Source organism: Crocuta crocuta, unplaced genomic scaffold, assembly GCF_008692635.1.
Source record: "Crocuta crocuta isolate KB4526 unplaced genomic scaffold, BGI_CrCroc_1.0 scaffold61, whole genome shotgun sequence".
NCBI classification, from domain to species: domain Eukaryota; kingdom Metazoa; phylum Chordata; class Mammalia; order Carnivora; family Hyaenidae; genus Crocuta; species Crocuta crocuta.
The window spans coordinates 2,596,100-2,620,019 of NW_027528369.1; the positions used below are offsets into that span (position 1 = coordinate 2,596,100).

General features: G+C 42.4%; 1 protein-coding gene across 1 annotated transcript in view; it reads left to right on the forward strand.

Annotated features, from left to right (window-relative positions):
* Positions 1-23,920, forward strand: part of WWOX (WW domain containing oxidoreductase) — a 951,312-nt gene that overhangs the window by 261,287 nt on the left and 666,105 nt on the right. Inside the window, exon 7 of the mRNA XM_077754050.1 lies at positions 20,317-20,502. Coding sequence (XP_077610176.1) covers positions 20,317-20,502 — 186 coding nt within the window. The remainder of the gene's footprint in view (positions 1-20,316; positions 20,503-23,920) is intronic.

Below are 23,920 nucleotides of genomic sequence, written 5' to 3' on the forward strand. Positions count from 1 at the left end.
CCCATTCTGATTTCCCAGTTTCTGGGATGTGCGCTGCGCATTTGGGTGTTAGCGTCTTCCCAGGCGGTTCTTGTGTGCTGCCATGGGGGTTGCTGAGCACCACCCACCTAACTGGGTCTGCAGTCTTGGTTATTATTTACCCAGTTGGAGTTCAGCAGGGATAATCGCTTCACCTCTTCTGCTGTCCCCCCTTCCCCTAAAGCAGCTCAGAGCATTGACAGAGGTCTCTCATAACCATCATTAGTGTGGTGTCAGACCAGCCCACGTTCAAAGCCGGTCTTGACAGCAGAGGACCCTGAGCAAGTTAACTTTGTTTCCCTGAGCCTTGGGTTCCTCATCTATGGAATGGAGCACAATTGAGGGTCAGAAATGCATCCTGAGGATTAAAAGCGATAAGTGTTTATATGTCAAGGGTGTATCCGTGTCTGGAGAAGAGCAGATCTGTGGTAAAAGCTGGCTGTGCCTGCACCCCCCGCCCCCACCACACACACAGCCCAGTGCCAGAAGCTCATGGGGTGGGGTGCCTGCAGGGAGGCTCTGGGAGCTCAGAGTGAGGAAGCCGGAGTGGCTGCTTGCCCTGTGCGAGGTACCACATTCTGATAGGTGCTGGGTAGACAATGCCAGGGTTTGAATTTTTAAGTTGGTGAAGGTGCCCCTTCTCCCCACCACACACATTTATTCCTCCCACATCTTGTCATGTGCTCTCTGCGTTTTATGTAACTGCTCAGAAAAGGCAGCTGAGACCAGACCCCCAGACAGTCAACCCGTGTGCCCTGAATGTGGCCCTGCCACCTCTCTGGAAGACTCCGAGTCTTTCCATAAGACTTCCCTAAGTCTTCAGGAAAATTTTGAGAATCCTAAGGAAACATACAGAAGAAAGCACAAATTCACCATAGTTTCCCCATCCTGGACAATGCATGCTGACAGCTTGACGTACCCATTTGTATTGTGTTCATAGATTCTTAAAAAGAGAAAGCCTGTTTACATATATTCTTTGTGCATTTTTTAAATTGAGATATAACTCACATGTAATAAAATTTACCGTTTTGAAGTGTTCAGTTCATTGGTTTTTAGTGTATTCACAGAGTTGTTCAACCATCACCACTATTGAATTCCAGAGCATTTCCATCATCCTAAGAAGAAACCTTTACCCACCAGCTGTCACTGTCCAGTCCCTCCCCACCCCAGTGCCTCCCCAGCAACCACCCATCTACTTTATGTCTCTGGATGTGTGGCCTTTTGTGTCTGGCTTCTTTCACTTAGCATCATGTTTCATGTTTTCAAAATTCATCGACGTTCTGCTCATATCGCCTCTCCATTTTTTTTTTTATTGCCAAATAGAATTCCATTGTACTGATATAATACTTGCCTTATCCATTCATCCATTCATCAAAAATGTTGATAAACATTTTTGGCTGTTTATACCTTTGAGCTATTCAGAATAACACCCTTATTAACATTTGTTTACAGAGTTTTGTGTGGATGTGTACTGTCGTTTCTCCGGGGTGTATGCCTAGGAGTGGAATTGCGAGGTCATGGGGTGACTTTACATTTAACGTTTTGAGGAACTGTGAATCTTTTCCTTAGCTGCTGCACCAGTTTCCATTCCTCCCAGCGGTTCTGGCTTCTCCACAAACTCGCCAACACTTGTTACTTTTCTTTTTCTTCTTAAATTACAGCTGTCCTTTCTCCTAGTTGCCGTCCTAGTGGTTGGGAAGTGGTAATATGACATATATTCTCTGAAAATCTGGTTTTCTTCATTCTAAGAACACCATGGGAATTCTTTTTATGTCATTAAACAGATTTCCTTTTTTTAAAAGTTTATTTATTTTGAGAGAGAGAATGAATGTAAGCAGGGGAAGGGCAGAGAGAAGGAGAGAGAGAGAGAGAGAGAGAGAGAGAAACAGAGAGAATCCCAAGTAGACTCCACTCCCTGTCAGCATGGAGCCCAGCCTGGGGCTGGAACTCACGAACTGTGAGATCCTCATGACCTGAACCAAAACCAAGAGTTGGATGCTTAAAGGACTAAACCACCCGGGCGCCCCACCCAACATATTTCTATAATTTGAATTTTAAGGGCTTTACAGTAATCCATTGCATATAGGTTGCCTCTAATTTTTTTGGTGCTATTATAAGCACTGTGGTAGGGACCTGCACATACCTCCTTTTGGACCTCTTGTTTTCTCAGAATCCGTTCTTGCAAGGGGAGTTTCTGGATCAAAGCATATGAGTATCTTTTAATACTGCTGATGACTGAAGCCAAATTACCCTCCAGAAATGTTACATGTAACTTTTTCTCCTTTCTTCATTAAACACTAGGCAATTGCTATTAAAATATGAAATATTTATTTAACTGCTGTCAAATATTTATTATCGAATGCAAGGTTTCTGTTTATTAGTCATTGAAATTCTTTTTTCGGGTGCTTATTCATGTCGTATGTACCCATTGTACCCTCGGGGAGGAGAAACTACTTCCTGGTAGGGGCGGACCGGACATCCTAGGTTTTCCCTCATTGATGAGGATGTACAGGGGAGCCCACTGGGGCTGAGCAGCCTGGGAAAGTGGACAGAACGCTGCACTGGGAGTCGGGAAGGACCGACTGTCTCCCAGCTCTGTCACTCTCACCAGATCCTAGCTCATTCCTCGTCTCAGATGGTGGTATTCTGGGCTCCTCCTTGGGTTTTTTCCATAGTAGAGGCACAGCTCTGGCCTGTGAAACTCATTTTCCAGAAACTTCCTCTGACTCAGCTCTGCTCTGCCACCTAAAAGCAGGACTTGCCACCCTATTAGAAGGAGGCCTTCCCATCGATTTTCCACGAGAATTAGCTATGACCTTTAAAGACCCTGACACCAAAATAGATTTCAATCGCAGGCTTCCCTGTACTCTTTGACCCTCCGGTGTCTTGGACCCAGCAGACCTCTCTTCCCCCTTTCCCATCCTGCGGGAGAGTCCCAGGCTTGGTGGAGCTGTGTGTGAGGTTCATTTTGTGTTATGTGCCGTTGCCCTCCTCAGCTGTACCGCTGGAAGAGGGGTGGGCTTGCCCCTCAGTACCTGCCAGGGCAGGCGGCCAGCTTGGGCCTCCTGTCCTGCTTTTCGCATTGCTTGCGTCTTCTTGGGATCCTTTCTGAGAGCTCACATGGGTTTAATCCCGTTTTATTTTAATAAAAGGCTTACCCGCTTTTATGATCTCTGAGGTAGATGTGAAACCTATTTATTTTACCATTATGGATACACAACTTCCGTGGCAGTAGAAGTGGTACACTTCTGCCCATTGCAGAATGTTTGGAAAAATGTGGAAAAGCATACATATGAAAATTGCCCATTTTCCTGGCCTTTCATTAATCTCTTTTTATTTCCTAAAAGTTTTTACTATGGAGACTTTTCAAATACACACAAGAGAGAAAAAAGGTATAATGGGCTTTCCCATATTATGATTATCAACATATGGTCAGTTTCACTCAGTCTGAAGCCTCTTTCTTGCTAGATTATTTTTAAGCAAATCTAAGACATTATAAGTTTCCACCCATGAGCACACTGTTCCTAACTGTTAATACTGCTGTTCATATTTCAGAATATCACCTTCTGTTTTGTTTTACTTTCAGTGAAATAGTAGGCATTCTATAGGAAAGACATTCAATATGTATGTGTTTAAATATATATTTCAAATAGTTTTGAAAAATTTGTTTTTCCTATGTTTTACCCCAAGTTTTCTGTAATTATTTAGTTGGTAGTGAAGTAGAAAAATAATACCATAGGTTGTATAAAATACTGGGTCTAATAAGTCAAAGAAAGAAAAAGAAAATAAAAATGTCAACCTAATCTTTTTTTTATTTTTTTTTATTTTTATTTTTTATTTTTTTAAATGTTTTATTTATTTCTAGGAGAGAGAGACAGCGTGAGCAGGGGAGGGTCAGAGAGAGAGGGAGTCACAGACTGAAACAGGCTCCAGGCTCCGAGCTGGCAGTCAGCACAGAGCCCGACGCGGGGCTCGAACCCACGAACCGCGAGATCATGACCTAAGCGAAAGTCGGAAAGTCAGACGCTTAACCGACTAAGCCACCCAGGCGCCCCCCTAATCTTTTTTTTAAAAGGGGTTAAAATTGAGCTGTTGAGAAATAAATCCAACCTGACATGTTAAGATCCTAGTAATAGGCTGACATAGCGTCACAAACTGAAACCATTTAGCTTTGCATCATTGATCAGCTGTCCAAAAAAACCAAAAACAAACCCAAAAAACAAACAAAAACAACCAAAAAACCCCCAACTTTTTCATTGAACTTGCTATATCTTGCTTGAGTCTTCTTTTCTGTTCTTGGTGGAAGTGTGAGCAAGGGGTGGATGGGGCCTGGAGAGCTGTTAGCCACAGCTGCCCCAGTTCTCAGGGGAAGGAGCCCAACCGGAGGCTACCTAACTCATTCCGAGAGTGTCACAGTCGGTTTCTCAGAACCTGAGGATTTTTTGTAATCAAGATAGAATTTGTAGGCTATAAAATTCATAGTTTTAAAGTGTACAATTCAGGGGGGTGCCTGGGTCACTCAGTGGGTTAAGCCTCAGACTCTTGATTTCAGCTCAAGTCATGACCTCACAGTTCATGGGATTGCACCCCACCTCAGGCTCTGTGCTGGTGGTACGGAGCCTGCTTGGATTTCTTCCTCTCTCTGTCCCTCCCCTGATTGCCCTCTCCCCCCCCTCCTCAAAATAAATGAAGATTAAAAAAAAATAAAGTGTACAGTTCAGTAGTTCTTATTGTATCCACTGGATTATGTGACCATTACCGTAATTCCAGATATTTATATCGCTCCAAAAAGAAACCAGGGCCTGTGCCCATTAGCAGTGATTTCTCACCTCCCACCACTGTTCCAGCCCTAGGCAATAGCTCATTTTTCTCCCTCTGCTGATTTCCCTCTTCTGGACATTCCATATCGTTGGAATCATACAATACGTCATCTTTTGCAACTGGCTTCTTTCACTTAGCATAATGTTTTTGAGCTGTGGCCTGATCAGCACTTTGTTGCTTTTTATGGCCGAATAATATTCTCTTACACAGGTAGACCACATTTTGCATATCCATGCATCTGTTGGTAGACGTTGGGCTTATTTCCACTTCTTGGCTATTGAAAGTAATCCTGCTGTGAACCTTATTCCCAGTGCCTTGCCTCCTTGGAAGCAATCATGGTACTTGGGGGTGAACAGTGTTGGGTGGTAGGCTGATTGGGACAGCGAAGCTACTCTTTGGGGACCCGGATTCCTTCCATGTTCAACAATAAGGTCCTTTCTGAGCCCCTCTTGAAGAATGGCCCACTGGGATGTGCCCATCGGTCTTCTGATCTTCTAGAAAGCACATCTCCTGGGGAGAAGTTTTCAAGTCCACGGTCACAGCCAACAAGAGACCAAGAGGTTGTAGTCACCTTTTTTTTTTTCTTTTTTCTTTTTTTTTTGGTTTGTTTTAAGAAGAGAGCCACTAGCACAAAGTGACAGGCTGCCTCCAACTTGGGCTCAGTTATTTTGTAAAGCTTTTTGTTTCTTTGACCTCTCCTGACCCAGGAAATAATTCCAGCCAATGAGGGTTGACTCCCTTTGGCACTGGGGTCTGGTTGCTTTACAGCTGATGACAGAGGGGCCACACTGCTACCGTATCGGAATTAATCCTTAACTCCAGAGCTGCGTACTGTTTTCCGGCAAGGTTGTATTTCTTCATTAGCTATTCCCAGGGCCCAGCGAGTCCCAGAGGATGTCAGAGTACATTAATTTTTATCATAACATAGAATCTTTCAGGTCTGAATGGCAGCACACAGCTGTCAGGGGCTTTCTGAACTCGATTACAGCTCCATATATCTCTAGGCAAAACAGAGGCAGGAATTCTCATTGGCAAGAGAATGTACAAAATGCATGAGATGTTTTATTATTTGAGTAACTTGACCATGCACTTAAGCACATTCCCCAACTAATTTTTTTTCCTATTGTCCATGTAAGTTCCCCACTGCCGCCCCACATTAAACACCCCTCCCCTCACTGTGACCACATAAGGTATATTTTAAATAAGCTCTTCTGCATCGTGGTAATGAAATCATTATCTGGTACTTAGAGAGCTATGCTATAAATATATTAAAAAATGAATGTTCCCAAGATTTTTTAGCAGAATTTATTTAGCAGATTGGTATTGCAGAAATTTATAAATAATGGCTTGTGATGCTTAATATTGCTTTATGTCCACGAAATACAGTTTTAATTTGAAAGAATGCTAATTTGTTTTCAGAGAGGCAAGTTATTTCTTCACTGACTTTATATTCCCCATTTGTCCCCAGCGTAGAATGTTTGGAGGGGTACATTTTACTTAGAGAAAGATGCCCAGGTATTATTTTTCCACCTTGTCAGCAAATGCCAGGAATGCCCTACGAGCAAGGTCCTGCATTATACTCACTGCTCAGTGTGCATTTAAGGACCCTCCCAAAAAGGTCAGAGAGAAGGTGGTTTTCAGTTGTGAGGGCAAGTTGATTCTGAGTAGGCATGGTCAAGTAATTTACTGCCTGCTCTCCTTCCTTCACTCAAGTGTCCCGGATAATTCTGATTTTTTTCATAATGGATGTGTTTTCTAAGGCCACGTGCCCTATTCATTTAATTACTCCCACTGCCCGGCAGCCAAATTGCATGAGCTGTGTGACCCTTAGGGTGCTTTCCCAAAGTTCTCCTATCCCTGTTCGTGTATGTGATGGACACAAGCAAGTATTCTATTCATCTTAACACATACTCATTTTTAAAACTAAAATCAGGGGCACCTGGGTGGCTTAGTCGGTTAAACGTACAACTTCAGCTCAGGTCATGATCTCGTGCTTTGTGAGGTCGAGCCCCACATTGGGCTCTGGGCTGACAGCTCACAGCCTGGAGCCTACTTTGGATTCTGTGTCTCCTTTGCTCTCTGCCCCTCCCCTACTTGTGCTGTCTCTCAAAAATAAATAAATGAGTGCCTTTCCAGTGCATCTTTTTTTTTTTTTTAAATGTTTTTAATGTTTACTTTTGAGGGAGAGAGAGAACACAGGCAGGGTGAAGGGCAGAGAGAGAGGGACCCAGAGGATCTGAAGTGGGCTCTGCATGGAGAGCAGAGAGCCCGATGCGGGGCTTAAACTCAAGAACCATGAGATCATGACCTGAACCGATGTCGGATGCTTAACTGACTGAGCCACCCAGATGCCCCTCAGTGTGTCTTTTTTCAAATAAAAAGTGAATACAGGGGCACCTGTGTGGCTCAGTCGGTTAAGCGTCCATTGGCTCAGGTCATGATCTCACAGTTTGTGGGTTTGAGCCCGGCGTTGGGCTCTGTGCTGACAGCTAGCTCAGAGCCTAGAGCCTGCTTCAGATTTTGTATCTCCCTCTCTCTCTGACCCTCTCCTGCTCATGTTGTCTCTCTCTCTCTCTCTCAGAAATAAATAAACCATTAAAAATAAAAAAGTGAATACAGGTGGTCCTCAGATTTGACATCAGTCAGGCAAGTGGCACAGAGACGACCCCATTGTAGAGGAAGCCAACACCAGGCTCTCAGGGTTAAAACCAAACTTCTGACTGTGCGCATGCAGTGACTGAATCACATGAGTGAGGATGCAGAGAGCTGTCGCCAGCCATATCTCCCTGAGTTTTCAGGGATTCAGTAATTCAACAAACTTGTATTGCATCTCAGACAGGGTGCTTGGTTTGGGAGCACAGGGCTGACTTCAGACACAGACCCCGTCCCTCATGGGTTTCTGGCCACCTGGAGTGACTTACTCCGTCTTGTGTCCCAGAAAACTGAGCACCACAGAGAAAGTAACCCACTCCCTCTTCTCTGAATACTGCCATTCCCAGCCGTCCCTGTCAACCTGCCTCTTTCCTTCCTGCATTTGTGTGAGTAATGCTCACATTCTCTGAGGTCCCTTGTGGAGTTTATTCCACTCGACTTCAGCCTCCCAAGGCTGCTTGCACATCACCAGTGAGCTTCTGTAGGACCCTCATTCGTCACATGAACAAATGGGAGTTTGCCCTGAGAGACTTTGGTTCATTTGCATTTTCTCCATCTGCGGGAGCTACGTTCAAGTGAAGTTACGGGGTTAGAGCGTGGTTGCATTATTTTGTCCTTACTGTTCCTCACCCTTCCATCCTTATTATGCTCATCGTTGGTTGTCCAATGTGTTCAGTATTCCTGGGGAGCCAGAACACAGGGCAGTCAAGAGCTGGATGCAAAGGAGAGGAAAGAAACAGAAACCGTGTTGAACTGTAACACCAAAGCGTCACGCCTGCATTCAAGATATCGTGTCAGATTGACACCTATTTCCTCGAAAGCTTTCTTACAAGATGTAGGTATGGTCCTGTTGTACACCCTGCACCATTTAGAATCAGTGAGGTTGAGATTTTGCTGCTGGGCCTGTCTATGATAGCATGGGAAAATATAATCAAGGTAATGAACTTGGAGGCAAAAATTTAAGGAAATCACAAAATCAAGCATGTTTCTATTTTCTGTTAAGTGTAGGTACTGATGTTCTGGAATTCACTCTAAGAAGTTGTAAATGGTGCATGAAATGAAAAATCCCTGGTGGTCTCCAGGGACACAGCCAGTGCTCTGCTCTATTCCTGCTGATTGGTTTGGATTCTTTTCTTCATTCTAACTGAGGAAATAAAATAAAAAAGTGTAGCTGGGTTGTCTTAACAGCAGAATCCACCCGGGGTTAATTATTACTTTAATACTTGGTGGTGTCCTTAGATTCTTAAAACATGTGGGTCCTTTAAAATTTAGAAGCACAGCTAGACCATCAACTGACCATCTAAACTAGTGTTGATTTTATGTGTCCTTATTGCTCTTGTTCTACTTGCCTGATTTCCTTGCGATTTTATTGAGGCTCTTCCCTCCCAGAAATATCGGGTAAGAATGTGAGAAGCCATGCATAGTATTTTATAAATGTGGGTGACAATTATATACATATTTTATATCTCTGAATTATTGATAGATAGCATGTCCCCAAAGTGTAGCCCAGGTCTAGGAAACAGGCAGCCGGGGAAAAATAGCCTGTTTTAGATACCATCTCTCTAAAGGCTGATGTTAAGTAATTTACATTTCTCTCTAATTTTCACAACTAGCAAACAAGGTGGGTATTATCACCCTCTGTTTTTTTTTTTTTATTATTTTTTTTAACATTCATTTTTGGGAGATGGTGAGAGACAGAGCATGAGTGGGGGAGGCAGGCACAGAGAGAGGGAGACACGGAATCCAAAGCAGGCTCCAGTCAGTGCAGAGCTCCAACCTGAGCTGAAGTTGGACACTTAACCGACTGAGCCACCCAGGCACCCCTGTCATTCCCTTTTATCATTATTATCATTGTGAGTTTGAGCAGCTGATTATATATTTTTTCCAGTATGTTACCCTAAGTAAGCATTTTTTTAAAAAGTTTGTCCACATGGCCCCTAAAATCCTCTTGACTTTTGCCATCAGCGTACATGCTGCATTTTGGACGGTTATGGTCTTGGTGGATTGCTGGAGTGTTGAGAACCTTCACTGAACTTGAGGTAGCTGCACAAGAGAATTGCTCTGTTCCATTTTACGCTGTCATCTGTGAATTCAAAATGAACCAGCCCCAGCTTTTTGAGCAGAGATCCACCTTGGAATTCTATTGTAATTTTGTCCTCTTCCTTTTCTGGAAGAAAAAGAAAACCTAACACTTAGGAAGTCTGAGAAACAGTTGCATTTGGGACTTTGGGTCCTTAGGCCCTTTTTCTATTGAATTTCACACTGTTTCCAAATAGTATGAATTCCCGCAGCTCACTTGGAAATGCCCCAGATGGTGTGACATTCTGTTTCAGGGAGGAATTGAAAAGTGTTTCCCTTTACATAACATTACACTTAGCTCATTCTTTTGCCGTGTCTGAGATGGAATCCCCCAAAGCCGCAATTGTGTTAATATTCCACGGGGTGTTTATTTAGGCTGTAAAGGTCTGTCTCGTTTTTTGGAGCTTGTTACGATTCAGTTTACAAATCTTCACTGTAATTCAACCCCATGATGGTGACTACCACTGATCATACACTGTTTCAAAGCACCTTCTCAGTCTTCAGGTTTGACATTGTGTGTCTGGTTCTTTGGTTGTTTGAGTCATCATGAACTCGTCTTGTCCCCAAAGCATAAATAACTCTGTCTTTATGGATCAGCTAGAACCAAATCCACTTTTCCCCTCCTTCTTTTGCCATATTCTAGGTAGCAGTATATTGTAAAACATGGGTATGGAATATGGTTTATAAACCAGATGTCACTGGGAAAATAGCATTGATTCAGTGTATTCATTCATTCATTCATTCTGTACAAAAGGCTTACTTCTTACTGCATGCAAACAACGTCTGGACAAAGACTTCTTTCCTCTGGGCACAGATTACAGTCTACTGGCAAAGATAACAGACAGATTGTGGCACAAAGATGAAGTCATATAGGAATGGATACAACCCAGGCAGAACTGAAGGGCAAGCCTCCTGGCAGATGCTATACCTCAGTAGCTGATTTTCTGTTGTCAGTAAACACATCGGATGTGCTAGTGTTGGGCTTTTGCTACTCTCTAATGGGCACTCAGAATGGTCGGCAGGGTTGAGAATGGCAGTGGTTTGTGGCGGAAACAGACAGGACGCTGGTCCTCGAGGGGTCGGTGTCAGTAGGAGGGGACTTGTAGGTCAGGTATCTTGGGAAACAGCTGGGCCTCCTGTCCCATGCATTTATCTCGTGGTCATAGGTCAAAGGGCCTTGTGTTCGTTCGTTTTATCTGTCTTTCCGTCAATCACACTGTTGACCGCCTTGGAAAAGGTTGAGGGAAGGTGTTTAGGAAATTCAGAAGAGGGAGACCGTGCTTATTGTCCAGATGAGGAACAAGGATTCTCCAAGCAAGAAAGTGTCTTCTGAGGAGCCCTTGGGAGACGGGGTGGGTTATGATGTGTACAGTGGGTAGTTGGGACCGAGTGAGGGTCCCCATTAGGCCCATCTAAGTGGACCAATAAAATGAGGCAGGAAAGCAGCACTATGTGTCAGCTTGTGAGCAAGAATCGGAGGTCGTATGGTAAAAGCATCAGTAGTTTCTCTGCTGTCCAGAAACCTCCACACCTAGCATTGCCATGGGTAAGAGCCAGTTTGGAGATAGGCTGAAATGCTGGCATGTTATTCGAGTTTAATTTCTTAATGTCATGTCAGAGCATTATTGTTTGTAGTTGTGCAGGGTGTGCACTGAACAAGTCTGGGGGCACCGTTCACGTGGCCAACTATCTATGTTCAACCCGCTGGCCCCACACAGCAAGCCTTCCTCCTCCCTTGTACAGCCTGTGTATTTCCATGGCTAGGAGAAGGTTTTGGTGGCAGAGAGTCCTAGATTTCTATTCTGGCTTCTTGAGCGACTTGACCAGAGACATTTGGAGCCTTAGTTTTTCACTCTGTCCAATGGTAATGGTGCTGTCTACCTATGGGCTGCTATGATGATTGAAAAAAGAAGATCGACGCTCCAAGAACCACCAACAGTGTTTCTTCAGACTGACATCATATGAATGTCCCAATCAAGGAACCTGTATAGGCCCCTCTCTCGGTTCATGTTTACTAGGTCTATGTGTTCAAATAAACAGGCACTTATTGAACTTTCTCTCTGACCAACATCTTATGCCCCATTTTATAGGGTGACAGAACTGTAGAATTGCAGCCCTACTGTTAGAGCACTTGTGAGTAGTATGTAAAATTTCATAAGAAAGGATTTTTGTGATTGGTCAAAACTTTTGGAAAGCTTTCACCAAGAGGAGGTTCAACAGTTGCCTATAGAAGTATACTGACACTAAATGCTTTACAAATTTAGAGGAGGAGCCATCCCCCTTTTTTTTTTTTTAATGTTCATTTATTTTTGAGAGAGAGAATGAATGTGAGCGGGAGAGGGGCAGAGAGAGATAGGGAGAGAGAGAGAATCCTGTGCTGTCAGCATAGAGCCTGATATATGGCTCTATCCCACGAACCATGAGATCGTGACCTCAGCTGAAATCAAGCGTTGGATGCTTGACTGACCCACTACCAGGCACCCCATGCAGGGCTATTCTTATGGGTGGGGCCGTTCAGGAAGGTTCCACAGGGGTTTTGGGGTTTGAGCTGGCTCTTGCATGAAAGGGGTGGCAGGCAGCATCAGTGCTGTAGACGTGGGCCAAGCTTTCTGTAGCCTACACTGTTACATTGACCTGCTCTCCCTGCAAGTAGATTTTCACAATTTTCTCCTCCGTTGTCTCTTGGAACCCAGGGCAAAGCACATCATAAGTAGTCCACACATAGTTTACTTGACTTCAGTTGGATGTAACAGTTTTGTTTTCATCACCTGTCAGGTACAAGGTGCTCTTTAGGTTGGTCCAGACACAGAGATGAATGAGGCCCAACTGGTGCGGTCTCACTGGGTGCAGTTAGCACACAAATATGCAAGTCACTCATCCCCAGGGGTGTGTTTGGGGCCATTAGAAGCACGCAAAGCGCTATTGGGTTTCTGTATTTTTAAAAGGTTATATATGTTTTTAAGTAGTATTTTACATACAGCAACATTCACTCTTTTCATAATACAGTTCCATGAGTTCTGACAAACATCACAGTCATGGACTCACCACTGTCAACACAGAAAGCAGTTTCCTTCCCCACCCCCCCACATTTCCCCAGTGCCTCTTTGTAATAATTCCCACCTCTACACCCAGCCCCTGGCAACCATTGACTTTTTTTTTCAATCCCTGGAGTTTTGCCTTTTCCAGAATGTTATATAAATGCATGTATTCCGTATGTAGCTTTTTGAGTTTGGTTTCTTTCATGTAGCATGATGCATCTATTGGTTATCTGTTGCTGTTAAATTACTCCCAAAACTTAGTGACTTAAAACAGCAAACATTTATCACCGTACTCTGTTAGTTTTCTGTTGCTGTTATAATAAATTACCACAAATGTATTGGCTTCAAACAACACACATCCAAGGTACAGGAATATATATTCCTATTGGCTTTATATAGCATAATAACAGTATAATCATATTATAAATCTGCTGAATTCATTGGTAGGAAATATTTTAATTATTACTACAGGAGGATTTTAACATGTTAAATCTGTACTGGTTATTTGTAATCTAGTTTTATAAAGTTTTAAATGTCTTCATCAATTTTTCTGTTAGAGTCTTGGAATGTGTTTAACTTGACCCCGATATGCACAATAGGTCAAATTAGGGAGAGGGCAGAGGTGGGAAGACCACATGCCAGCCATTGCAGTGGCCAGAGCTAAAGACTGTCTGAGCTTTAGTTCCCTAGAAATCAAGCACAGGACATGCATGTACGTTCAGATGGTTTACAGGGCGAGTGTTCTCAGAAGAAGGCAGGGAGGGAAACAGATTATGTTCAGTTGGAGACTAGCTTTAGCCTGATCCCACAGGTTCCTGGGGAAGGAGCCACACTAGAATCGGTCCCCCTTGTTATCAGGGTCTGGGACATGACTTTCCAGATGTGATAGTGTCCATCAGTCAAAGAAAATTTTCTGGAGAAGTCCATGCTCTTGGCAGTGGAGAATGGATACACTGGACCCATAACCAAGATCTAGACAGAACATCTTAATGCTCACTCCACTGGAAATGTAGGGAATTGGGAAAATATTAATAGTCTCCGAAGAGACTAGAGATACTGGTGTTGACTAGTGTTAGAGACTAAGTGGTTTCTAAGTGTTACTTGTCGAGTGACCAGTTAGAGGGTATTACCCACTGTAGAAATAAGGACATCAGGAAGGGGGCAGACTTGAGAGAAGATGAAGAGTTTATATTTGGGGCAGGTAGGAATTGGATTCTGGAACCTGGAGGAATATGGGGGCTGGAGTTGTGGGTGTGAAGTTCATCTTTATAGACACGCTGTTTGGAGTCTGGCTGGAAAAGGAAGAGGCAGAAGATGGGGTAGTGGTGGCATCAGGAGGAGGTCTGTTGCAACAGAGAAGTCTGGTTTCAACAGAGGGGAGGTTGTTGGGTTTCTTGATTGGGACGCCATTCCTCTTCGGGCAGCCTTGAGAGATTCTCGATGGTCATGGGAAAGAATTCATTTGGTTTGGTGAAAAGAAGTGGGTTTGGGGCAAGGAAAAGAGACGATGAGTGGAGACAAATATTTCATGACTATAGTCCATAAATGGGAAGTGAGAGGCTAGCGCAACTGGAAAGAGACCCGATATCTAGTAGACATTTTTCTCTTTCCAGCCTTCTCTCTCCTGTCTGTCCTCCTTTCTCCCATTTTCTTTTCTCCACTTTCTTTCCTTTTTTTTCCCCATTTTCCCTTCACCAATGGTCCAAAAAATCTGATTAGCCTGAAAGGCAGCAAGAATGAGCCAGTGGAGGGGCGCCTGGGTGGCTCAGTCGGTTAAGCATCCAACTTTGGCTCAGGTCATGATCTCACGGTTCGTGGGTTTGATCCCCGGGTCGGGCTCTGTGCTGACAGCTCAGAGCCTGCTTCGGATGCTGTGTCTCCCCCTCTGTCTGACCCTCCCCTGCTCATGCTGTCTTTCTCTCAGAAATAAATAAAACATTAAAACAACAACAACAACAACAACAACAACAACAACAACAATGAGCCAGTTGAGAGGGAATGATTGAAAAGGCCAGAAAGACTGGGTAGTCAATGGATGGGATGCTTGAAAGGTCGTACACCCAAAACCAATGCGATAGGTCAGTGATACCTGAATTTAAAAAAAAAATAAAAGGGGAAAACTTAGACATCAGCTGTCTGAAAGCCAGTTAGTGACAGCTTTTGCACTAGGACCCCCCTTCGTTTATTACCACCATAGGATGCTCTTTCCAGTATGAAGTATCACTTAAGGCTACTCTAGCTAGGAACCTTGGCCTGTCATTGCTTCCACTGATGACAAGCATCATTACGCACTGGTAAATATTTGGAACGCCACTCTCCTTACCATTAAGCAGTCTTCTTTGGCCCAAAGGAAGGTGTTCGTCTTAATGGATGGGAGTGCTGTTTCCTAAGCATCATTCCCAGTAGGCACAGAGAATGCCAGTGTCCCCTTCACAGAGAGGGAGGGGCTCTTCTCTATGGGTAGATTGGAGCCACAGAGAGGAAGCGCACCCCCTTTCATTGGAATTTTCCATTCTGTACGCTGAAGACCTCTCCTGTCCTCACTCACCCCTCATAGACCAGAATCCACCGAAGAAGAAAAAAATCAGTCCCAGAGTGCTGACTAACAGCATCAGCTTTGGAATTGGAATGATACTATTTTTGTTTCCATTCTATCTTTATAGTTTGAACTTTCCTTTTGATATTCTGTAAATATTCATCATCTCAGAGCCTTTTGAATTGCAATGGCTTTTAGTCAAAACTGAGCAAAATGTCCCATTTGAATAATAAAAACCTCATTAAAGTGAGGCAAAAGGAATTCTTTTCCTTTTGTACAAGCCAATTAAGTGCCTTTACAATTAAGAAAAAAAGTCTAGCACTTTATAGTTTCATATTCCATAAGCCTGTTTTTAATTAATGGAGGTGACAAGTTTTAGGTACAGGGTACATATATCGCCTTTGGTGTTGTGCAATTAACAGTAATGAAGAGTATTAAAATTTGGTGAAAGAGGAGAGGATTTCCCATGTCCTCTGTGGATTTATGCCTCTAGGCGGAGGTCTTTGGCAGCAAGTTTCTTGATGTGTTTTGCATTTCCTTGAGAACATATGCAGACGAGGGTAAAGGTACCTAGAGGAGGCCATGTTATCAAGAGGTGTGGTGTCCAAATTCCAAATGCCTAGGCCTGTCTTAAAGACATGGAAACACTGCAAAAATCACCTTTGAAGAAACCTATTTTCTCCTGTGGATAGAAGGGAAGGGCTGTTGAGACAAGGGATGTAATGATGATTTAACCTGGCACGTACCTTACAAAATACTGGGGTTTTGCTCATCAGAACCTTGGGAGGGGTGTACGCTGCTGCTCTAAGTTTAAAGGGAGAGGGAATAGGTTTACAGAGGATAATTAATTAACTGGCCACAAGTCAGGTAAGTATAATACCATGGTGGAGCTAGAATTTCCTTCAGCGCTTGGCTCTGTCCATTTGAGGGAGCTCATCTAAGAAGGTATTGTGTAGTAGCTCTGAAGTCCCACGATCTTTTTATTTTATTTTGTTTTGTTTTGTTCTTATTCATTTATTTGCTTCTTGACTTACTCTAGTTACTTGTGACTCTTATTTTGACCATAGGATATTTGTTTCTAATCCCTTGTCTTCCTGTTTGTAAAAAGGTGGTGATAATTCATGCCATCTAAGGTTCTTATGTACACTAACGATTAATAAGTGCCTAACCCACACTTAGCACTCAAAGAGAAAAAAGAAAAGAAAAAGTATAAACAACTCTGAAACAAAGTGAACTGAATATTTGAGAGGAAAATTGAAAGGTGTTCACACAAGTCATATATTAACTTGACCCATTTTCCCTTTTCTCTCTGAAAGTTTTTTCCAACAGTCTTGCCTTGCTACAACATATGGATTCTTCTGGTTACGAATGAGTATTTTCTGTTTTGATATGAAATAGGCTCTGATGAATGTTGTCGGTAGATGAGATGCCTCAAAGCATTTTTTTGTCCACCTCTTAAGAGACTAATGGACTTCTGGGGGGTGTACATTGACAACTGTGGTGGGTACCATATGTGGAAAACAGGTGATCCCAACGAAAAACAGCTGACCCCAGCCACATCACCAGTTTTAGGTCTTAGGTAGGTGATGTGGGTTGGAAATATATCAGGCAACAGAATGTATAGGACAGTTTCTCAACCAGATGTAGATTGCCTAGTGGCAGTGAGATTTACATTAATACTTTTTTTTTAAGTTTATTTATTTTGAGAGAGTGTGTGTTTGTGTATGTGAATGAGGATGGGGCAGGAAGAGAGAGAAAGAGAGAGAATCCCAAGCAGGCTCCACACTGTCAGTGTGGAGCCCAACATGGGGCTCCGACTCATGAACCAAACCATGAGATCATGACCTGAGCCGAAACCAAGAGCTGGATCCTCAACTAGCTGAGTCACCCAGGTGCCTCTACATAAATACTTTTTAAAAAACAGTGAATTAATTCTTTTTTTCCTCTAGTGATAAATTAGTTCATGCTTTCTTTCAAGCATTTATTATCAATTCTTAATGAAATTATTTCCATTGAGGTCATTAACAATATCATTAATATTATGAATAATTAATGAACTAATATCAATTCTTTGCAAACTCTTCCAAAAAATAGAATAGGAAGGAAAGGTACTCAACTCATTGGATAAGGCTATTATTACTCTGATCTGAAAACCAGATAAAGATATCACCAGAAGATTATAGACCAGTATCACTTAGGCATATAGATGTAAAAATCCTCAACAAAATATTGGCAAACCAAATGAAGCAATATATAAGAAGGATTATATACCATGATGAGGTGTGATTTATCCAAGGAGTTCTAGGTTTGTTTAACATATAAAAGGCCTTGTAATATACCATATCAGTAAAATAAAGGATATGTCAATAGACACAGGAGGAGCATTTGGAAAATTCCAACACCCTTTCAGGATCAAAACACTCAACAGATTTGGATTACAAGGGCATTTCCTCAACCTGATAAAGGGCATCTACAAAAAAAAAAAAAAATCCACACCTAACCTTCTACTTAATGCTATAAGGTTGAATACTTTAAGATCAGAAAACAAAATAAGGATATCAAATTTTACCACTTACATTCAGTATTGTGCTGGAAATTCAGCCAAAGTAATTGGGGTGGGGGGAGACATTCTGATTGGAAAGTAAAAAGTAAAGCTATCTGTATTTGTAGGTGAAACGACCTTATGTGTAGAAAATACTAAGAAAACCACTTTAAAAAAGGTATTAATACTAACAGATAATTAAAAAAAAAAACTAACAGATAATTTCAGCAAGGTCAGAGGATAAAAAATCAATTGTATTTCTATACACTAGTAACTAACAATTCCCAAATCAAATTAAGAAATCAATACTATAACATCAGAAAGAATAAAATACTTATGAATACATTTAACAAAAGATGTGATAAATTTCTATTTTAAGAGCTATGAAATATTGTAGAAGGAAATTAAAGAAGACCTAAATGCATGTAAAGACATCCCATGTTCATGGATCAAGAGATTTAATATTGTAAAGAGGACAATAGCCTCAAAATTGATCTGTAATTTTAATGTAAACCTTACTAAAATCGCAGTTGGCTGTTTTGGTAGAAATTGAAAGCCGATTTTAAACTTTATATGTACACACAAAGGCTCCAGACTAGCCAACCCAAGCTTGAAAAAGAACAAAGTTGAAGGACTCTCATTTCCCAGTTTAAAAATAATTACTACAGACGGGCACCTGGATGGCTCAGTTGGTTAAGCATCTGACTCTTGATTTTGGCTCAGGTCATGACTTCATGGTGTTGAGATCTAGAAATCTAGCCCTGAGGTGGCTGTGGCTCCAAGCTGACCGATAAGCCTGCTTAATAATCTGTTTCTCCCTCCCCAGCTTCCCATGACCCCTGTAGCTTGTGCTCGATAGTGCACACTATTTCTCTCTCTCTCTCTCTCTCAAAAAAAATTATATAAATTTATATATATATATGTATTTTTAAAAAAATACTACAAAGCATTAGTAATAAAGACTGTAGTACTAACAGAATAATAGAATATAATAACATAATAATAGAATAATAGAATATAACAGAGAGTCCCAAAAGAAACTCTTAGGGGTGGTCAATTGATTTTCATCAAGGATGCCAAGACACTTCACGGCAGGAAAGAATAGTCTTTTTAGCAAACAAAGCTACAGTTGGAATACCCACTTGCCAAAAAATGAAATGAAATTGCTTGGATTCGCCATACATCCATGTTAGCTTACAGTGGATCATAGATCTAAATGTAGGAGCTAAAACTAGAACTCTCAGGAGAAAAGATGGAACTGTAGCTTTGTGACATTGGGTTAGGCAATGATTTCTTACATATGGTCCCTAAAGCAGAAGAGGCAAAGAAAAAATATCTATAACTCATATATCATCAAAATAAGAACTCAGAAGGAAGATGACTTAAGACATTTTGGGTTCCACCCACCCCTAGAGATAATTACTTTTCACATTTTTGCATATGCTTCATAAATATTGTGTGTGTGTTTGTGTGGTCACACAATATTATATCCATTGTTATGTAGCGTGCGTATTTTACAGGGTCAAAAGATCTATCATTTTAATGGCTGTGTAGTATTCTATCATATGCATACATACAAATTCATTTCATGTTATATGTCATTTATTTCTGATGTTTTGTTTTTATATTGTAATTGCAAACACTGTGGATAGCTTTGAATATATGCCTTTTTAACAATTCTTATTCTTACCTTAGGATGACTTCCCACAAACACCACTTCTCTGTGAGGATTTAGGACTTTGATTCACATGATGAGAGGCTTACTTTTATTTTTTTTTAATTTTATTATGAAACAAGTTAATATATATACACAGTGGGAGAAAATATTATAGTAGACCTCCACTTACCCTTCCCTGGCTCACTCATTTCTATCGTCTGGATATAATTGGACCTCTGAAAGGAATATATTCAAACAATGTATGCCTGTCTTTCTCTCTTTCTTTTTTTAATCCTTATTTTGAGAGGGAGTGGGGAGAGAGAGAGCAAGAGAGCGAGCGAGCGAGAGAGAGAATGAGTAGCGGAGGGGCAGAGAGAGAAAGGAAAACAGAGGATCCAAAGCAGGCTTTGTAATGTGGGGCTTGAACTCACAAACTGAACCGTGAGATCATGACCTGAGCCAAAGTCGGATACTTAAACGATGGAGCCACCCTGGAACCCCTTTGTGCCTGTCTTTTTCATCAAAGCACTTCCCCCTTGGTATACTTACTTAGAACCTATAAATGCTGGTTCCTCTGTTGGTCTTTATATAGCATATTTTCTCTTTAATTTCTTACATCTACTTTAAGGGCTATTTTGATGTTATAGGCGAAGCAGTTAAGAATTGGTTAAACTAAGATGCGCAGATAAAATTAGACTTTGGACTCTGGGATCCATCCTGGGTGACCAGTTTGCCTGGATGGTCCTGGTTTCAGCACTGCAAGTCCTATATCCTGGGAAGCCTCTGAGGCCCCAGGGCCCTTTCCCAGTCTCAGCCCTTCACCCACAGAACGGCGTAGGATGTGACATTGCAGGAGAGCCCATCTCCGGTTGATCTTGAAAACAGAGAAGATTGGCTGCTCCCGTCAGGGCATGGGTTATCCTTGGTCTTAGAGTGTTCCTGTCTGCACAACAGTGGCTGTTTTATTTTGCAGATCCCTTCACGTGCTTGTGTGCAACGCGGGGGTATTTGCTCTCCCCTGGAGCCTCACCAAGGATGGCCTGGAGACCACCTTCCAGGTGAATCACCTGGGACACTTCTACCTTGTCCAGCTCCTTCAGGACGTCTTGTGCCGCTCAGCTCCTGCCCGAGTCGTTGTGGTCTCCTCGGAGTCCCATCGGTGGGTTAGAATCTGATTTTGTTTTGTTTTTTGGTTTTTTTTAGAGGTTTGTTTATTTGTTTACTATTTATTTTTGAGAGAGAGAGAGCGCACAACAGTGGGGGAGGAGCAGAGAGAGAGAAGGGGACAGAGGATCTGAAGCAGGCTCCATGCTAACAGAGATAAGCCCGACATGGGGCTCAAACTCAGCAACTGAGAGATCATGACCTGAGCCAAAGTCAGATGCTCAACCGACCAAGCCACCCAGGCGCCCTAGAATCTGACGTTTTGTTCCCAGGGCCTCTTCCTTGTGCTGGCCAGTATCCCCTGCCAAGGCTCTTTTCCTGAAAGTAATTTTCAGTAACGCCACTCTGGAAAGTGTGGGTGTATTCAGCCTGGCTTCCTTCATTGTTCGAGGTCTTTCTGTTTTGGAGATCNCACAACTCTACTTCAAGCCCCTCATTGATTTTGCTTCGAGATGGGATAATAATTGATTAAATCTGAATGCCTGACCTTTATTGATTTGTCATTCAACAACTTCAACACCTCACCAGGAAGAATGTGCAGTTATTCTAGCAGGAGAAACAATGCAATTAAAGACTGCGAGATGAAATCCAATTGTTTTATAATGAGAAATTAGGGAATTCAATGCAGACATTAGCTGTGTAATTGTAGAAAGGGAAGTACTGTAGTTAGAACATATTAGAAATCTGGCCATGCCTCTTTTGGTTAAAATTTCAATTAAAACATCAGATGGCACTTCTCTTCTGTTACCATTAGAAGAATATCCAATTGACTAAAAAGGCATTTGAAAATTTCCTCCTATTTTCAGCATATTTGTTTCTAGAGTTGGATGAACAACTATTTGTCTAAAGAGAAGTGGTCCGAGAAGACAAAGGACTTGCCGTGCGAGGCTAGATTTAATGTGTGGTGGGGAGATTTTCCTGGGATGGTCAGGAGCTTTCGCTCTTAGCAAAGTAGCTGGAAAAAAAATAGTGTGCAGGGGCCTATTTTTCCCCCTTCTTCTCCGTCTTAAGTCCTGAAATGTTTTAGTGACCCAGAATGAAGCTTATTTTTTTAATCATGCTTCCATAAAATGTAACCCCTGGGAAGAGAGAGACCAGCCAAGGGTTAGCCTGAACCCTTTATCACTCTCAAACACAGGGGCTTATGGTAGAAGTGACACACTGCAGATAGATTTACTTTTACCATTTTACATTTATGAGGGCTGGAATGAAAGGAAAATGCCCGTAATAATCCTCCCCCGTGTTAAAAGACATGAAACATCTAGTAATTAGGTGGTAACAAAATCTGGACATCCTTATCTTTGCAAATCACACCAGGTTCTCGGAAAAAAAAAGAAAAGAAAAGAAAAGAAAAAAAAGTGGCGTGGCCCTGCCTGGGAGTGGGGGCCGGCGCGGGAGACGAGCTCCGGAAATAAATCTGCCAGTCCCAATCGTTTGCCAGATGTGGAGGGCACCACGGGATATGTTTAAATGAGCTGGTATTTAATGGGAGATTATGTTGAATTGTAGCTGCTTGCTTCGCTTTGTAAATCTGTATCTCAAATGGTATTTCATGTGACGTCTTTGTTCTCTCCTTGACTGCAGTGTAATTCGAGCCTACCTTGGAGATCTGAATCTTAATTTCATTTAACAGAAGGAAGGGCCTTGGTCTCCTGAATTAGACCCATTTTAGTTTAGAGAGGAGGACTTCCTGAAATGCGTTATCAAGCCCGCTCCTGTCTAGTGATTGGCACTGGATTTCTGCTTTCTGGTCAATCCTTGGCACACCTGAAGGGGTATATATATATATTTTTTTATATAACAAAAGGCCGATTCCCCCAAGCTGGTTTGTTTATTACACTTGCATGGCATCCCCTGTGGCACCCTAGAGGTAGTGTGAATACAGGGTGCATGGTCCTGGGGAAGCACTCACTCACTGCTCAAGGACCCAGAGCCTTAAACCATGTTGTAAAATGGAAGTGTTGATATCTAATTACCTCCATAAACCTTGGCGGAATCTCTTCGTTGGAGTCAAGACCCCCTGTTAGGGGAAAAATAAAGTCCTATGTTTGCAGAAAATATTATACAAGACTGCCCCCAGGCAAAATATTTATTAGCCTCCCTGTGTCTTCCCTGTATTTTAGTTACTTATCTGGAGTCTGAGCAAGCGAATGGAGTTTCTGCATACCTAAAATCCATCATATTAAAATGAGAACTCAACTTCCTTGCTGTGAAAAATTTTCAGATAACAATTAAAATAGAATGAAAAGAGGAGAGCTGGCTGAACAACTGAATGACCACAGCTGTGCTGGGGACCAAGTTGCTGCGTGCACGTATGTGCGCGCGCACACACACGCACACACACACACACACACAGCTTCGGAGGCAAATTCTGTCATACTCTGTGAACATACTAGCTTTTGTCTCCATAGAACCCAGCCTAATTATTTTTGGTAATTTAAAAGTCCTCAGTTAAAAAAAAAATAAGGGAGCAGTATGTATAGAAATATAAGGCAGAGGTCCCCTCAAACAGCAAATGTTAATGTCCAGAGAGCAAATGCTCACATTTTATTGCATTGGGAGGAGGATAATTCTATTAAGACATTATTGTGTGGCTTTGTCATTTCTTCACGTTGAAAATAGAGCAGGCAGCCTTCGAGGGGTTGTTTTACTGCCTCTCGAACGGAGAGGTGAACACGGTCGTTTTTCAGGAAGGCGGCCCCAGCCCAGAGGAGTCCCGAAAACTTGCCCACCCTTCCTGCCTTTCGGAGGACTGTCAATACAAGCTAATCGGACCTGAAAAATGGGTTTGCTGCCCAGGAGATCAGCAGGGCAGAACATAAGGGATCCACTCATGGAGGGGGGCTGCTTGCAAAGGGTAGGCCTGCTGTTTACTAGCTGTGCTTCTCCAACCTGAGACGTTCCTTCAACTTGGTTCGTTTCATTTCCCATCATGGTGGGGTTTTTGTGTGCGTGTGTTTTTGTTTTTGTTTGTTTGTTTTCGCCTTGTTTCTAGATTCAGGACTAGGAATGAATGCCTTTCCCCCTCTTGGGAGTTTAACCGACCCAGTGCTCCCCACATGAACTACTTCTGTGTTGTCCTTAAAAACCAAACCAGGGAATTCATTCTAAACTTCAGAAGTGCCACATGCAAATATTGATGAGGAACACAGAGAACCCGAAGGCAGTGCTAAAGTTTACCTTTGGAGCAAGGCTCAAGGGAAGTGTGGCTCTTAGTTTGGCCTTCCGAACCCAGGATCAAACTTTAATTCTCTCATCCTGTATTTATTCCTTGCTATGTGTCAGGCACTGTGGTAGGCAATAGGCTTACTGTCTGTCTTCCAAGAATTCATGTCAGCAGAACTACAAGAAAGATAAGTAATCAGATGTGCGTGTCCATGCTTAGGTCACCTCCGCTGGGCTACTCGCAAATG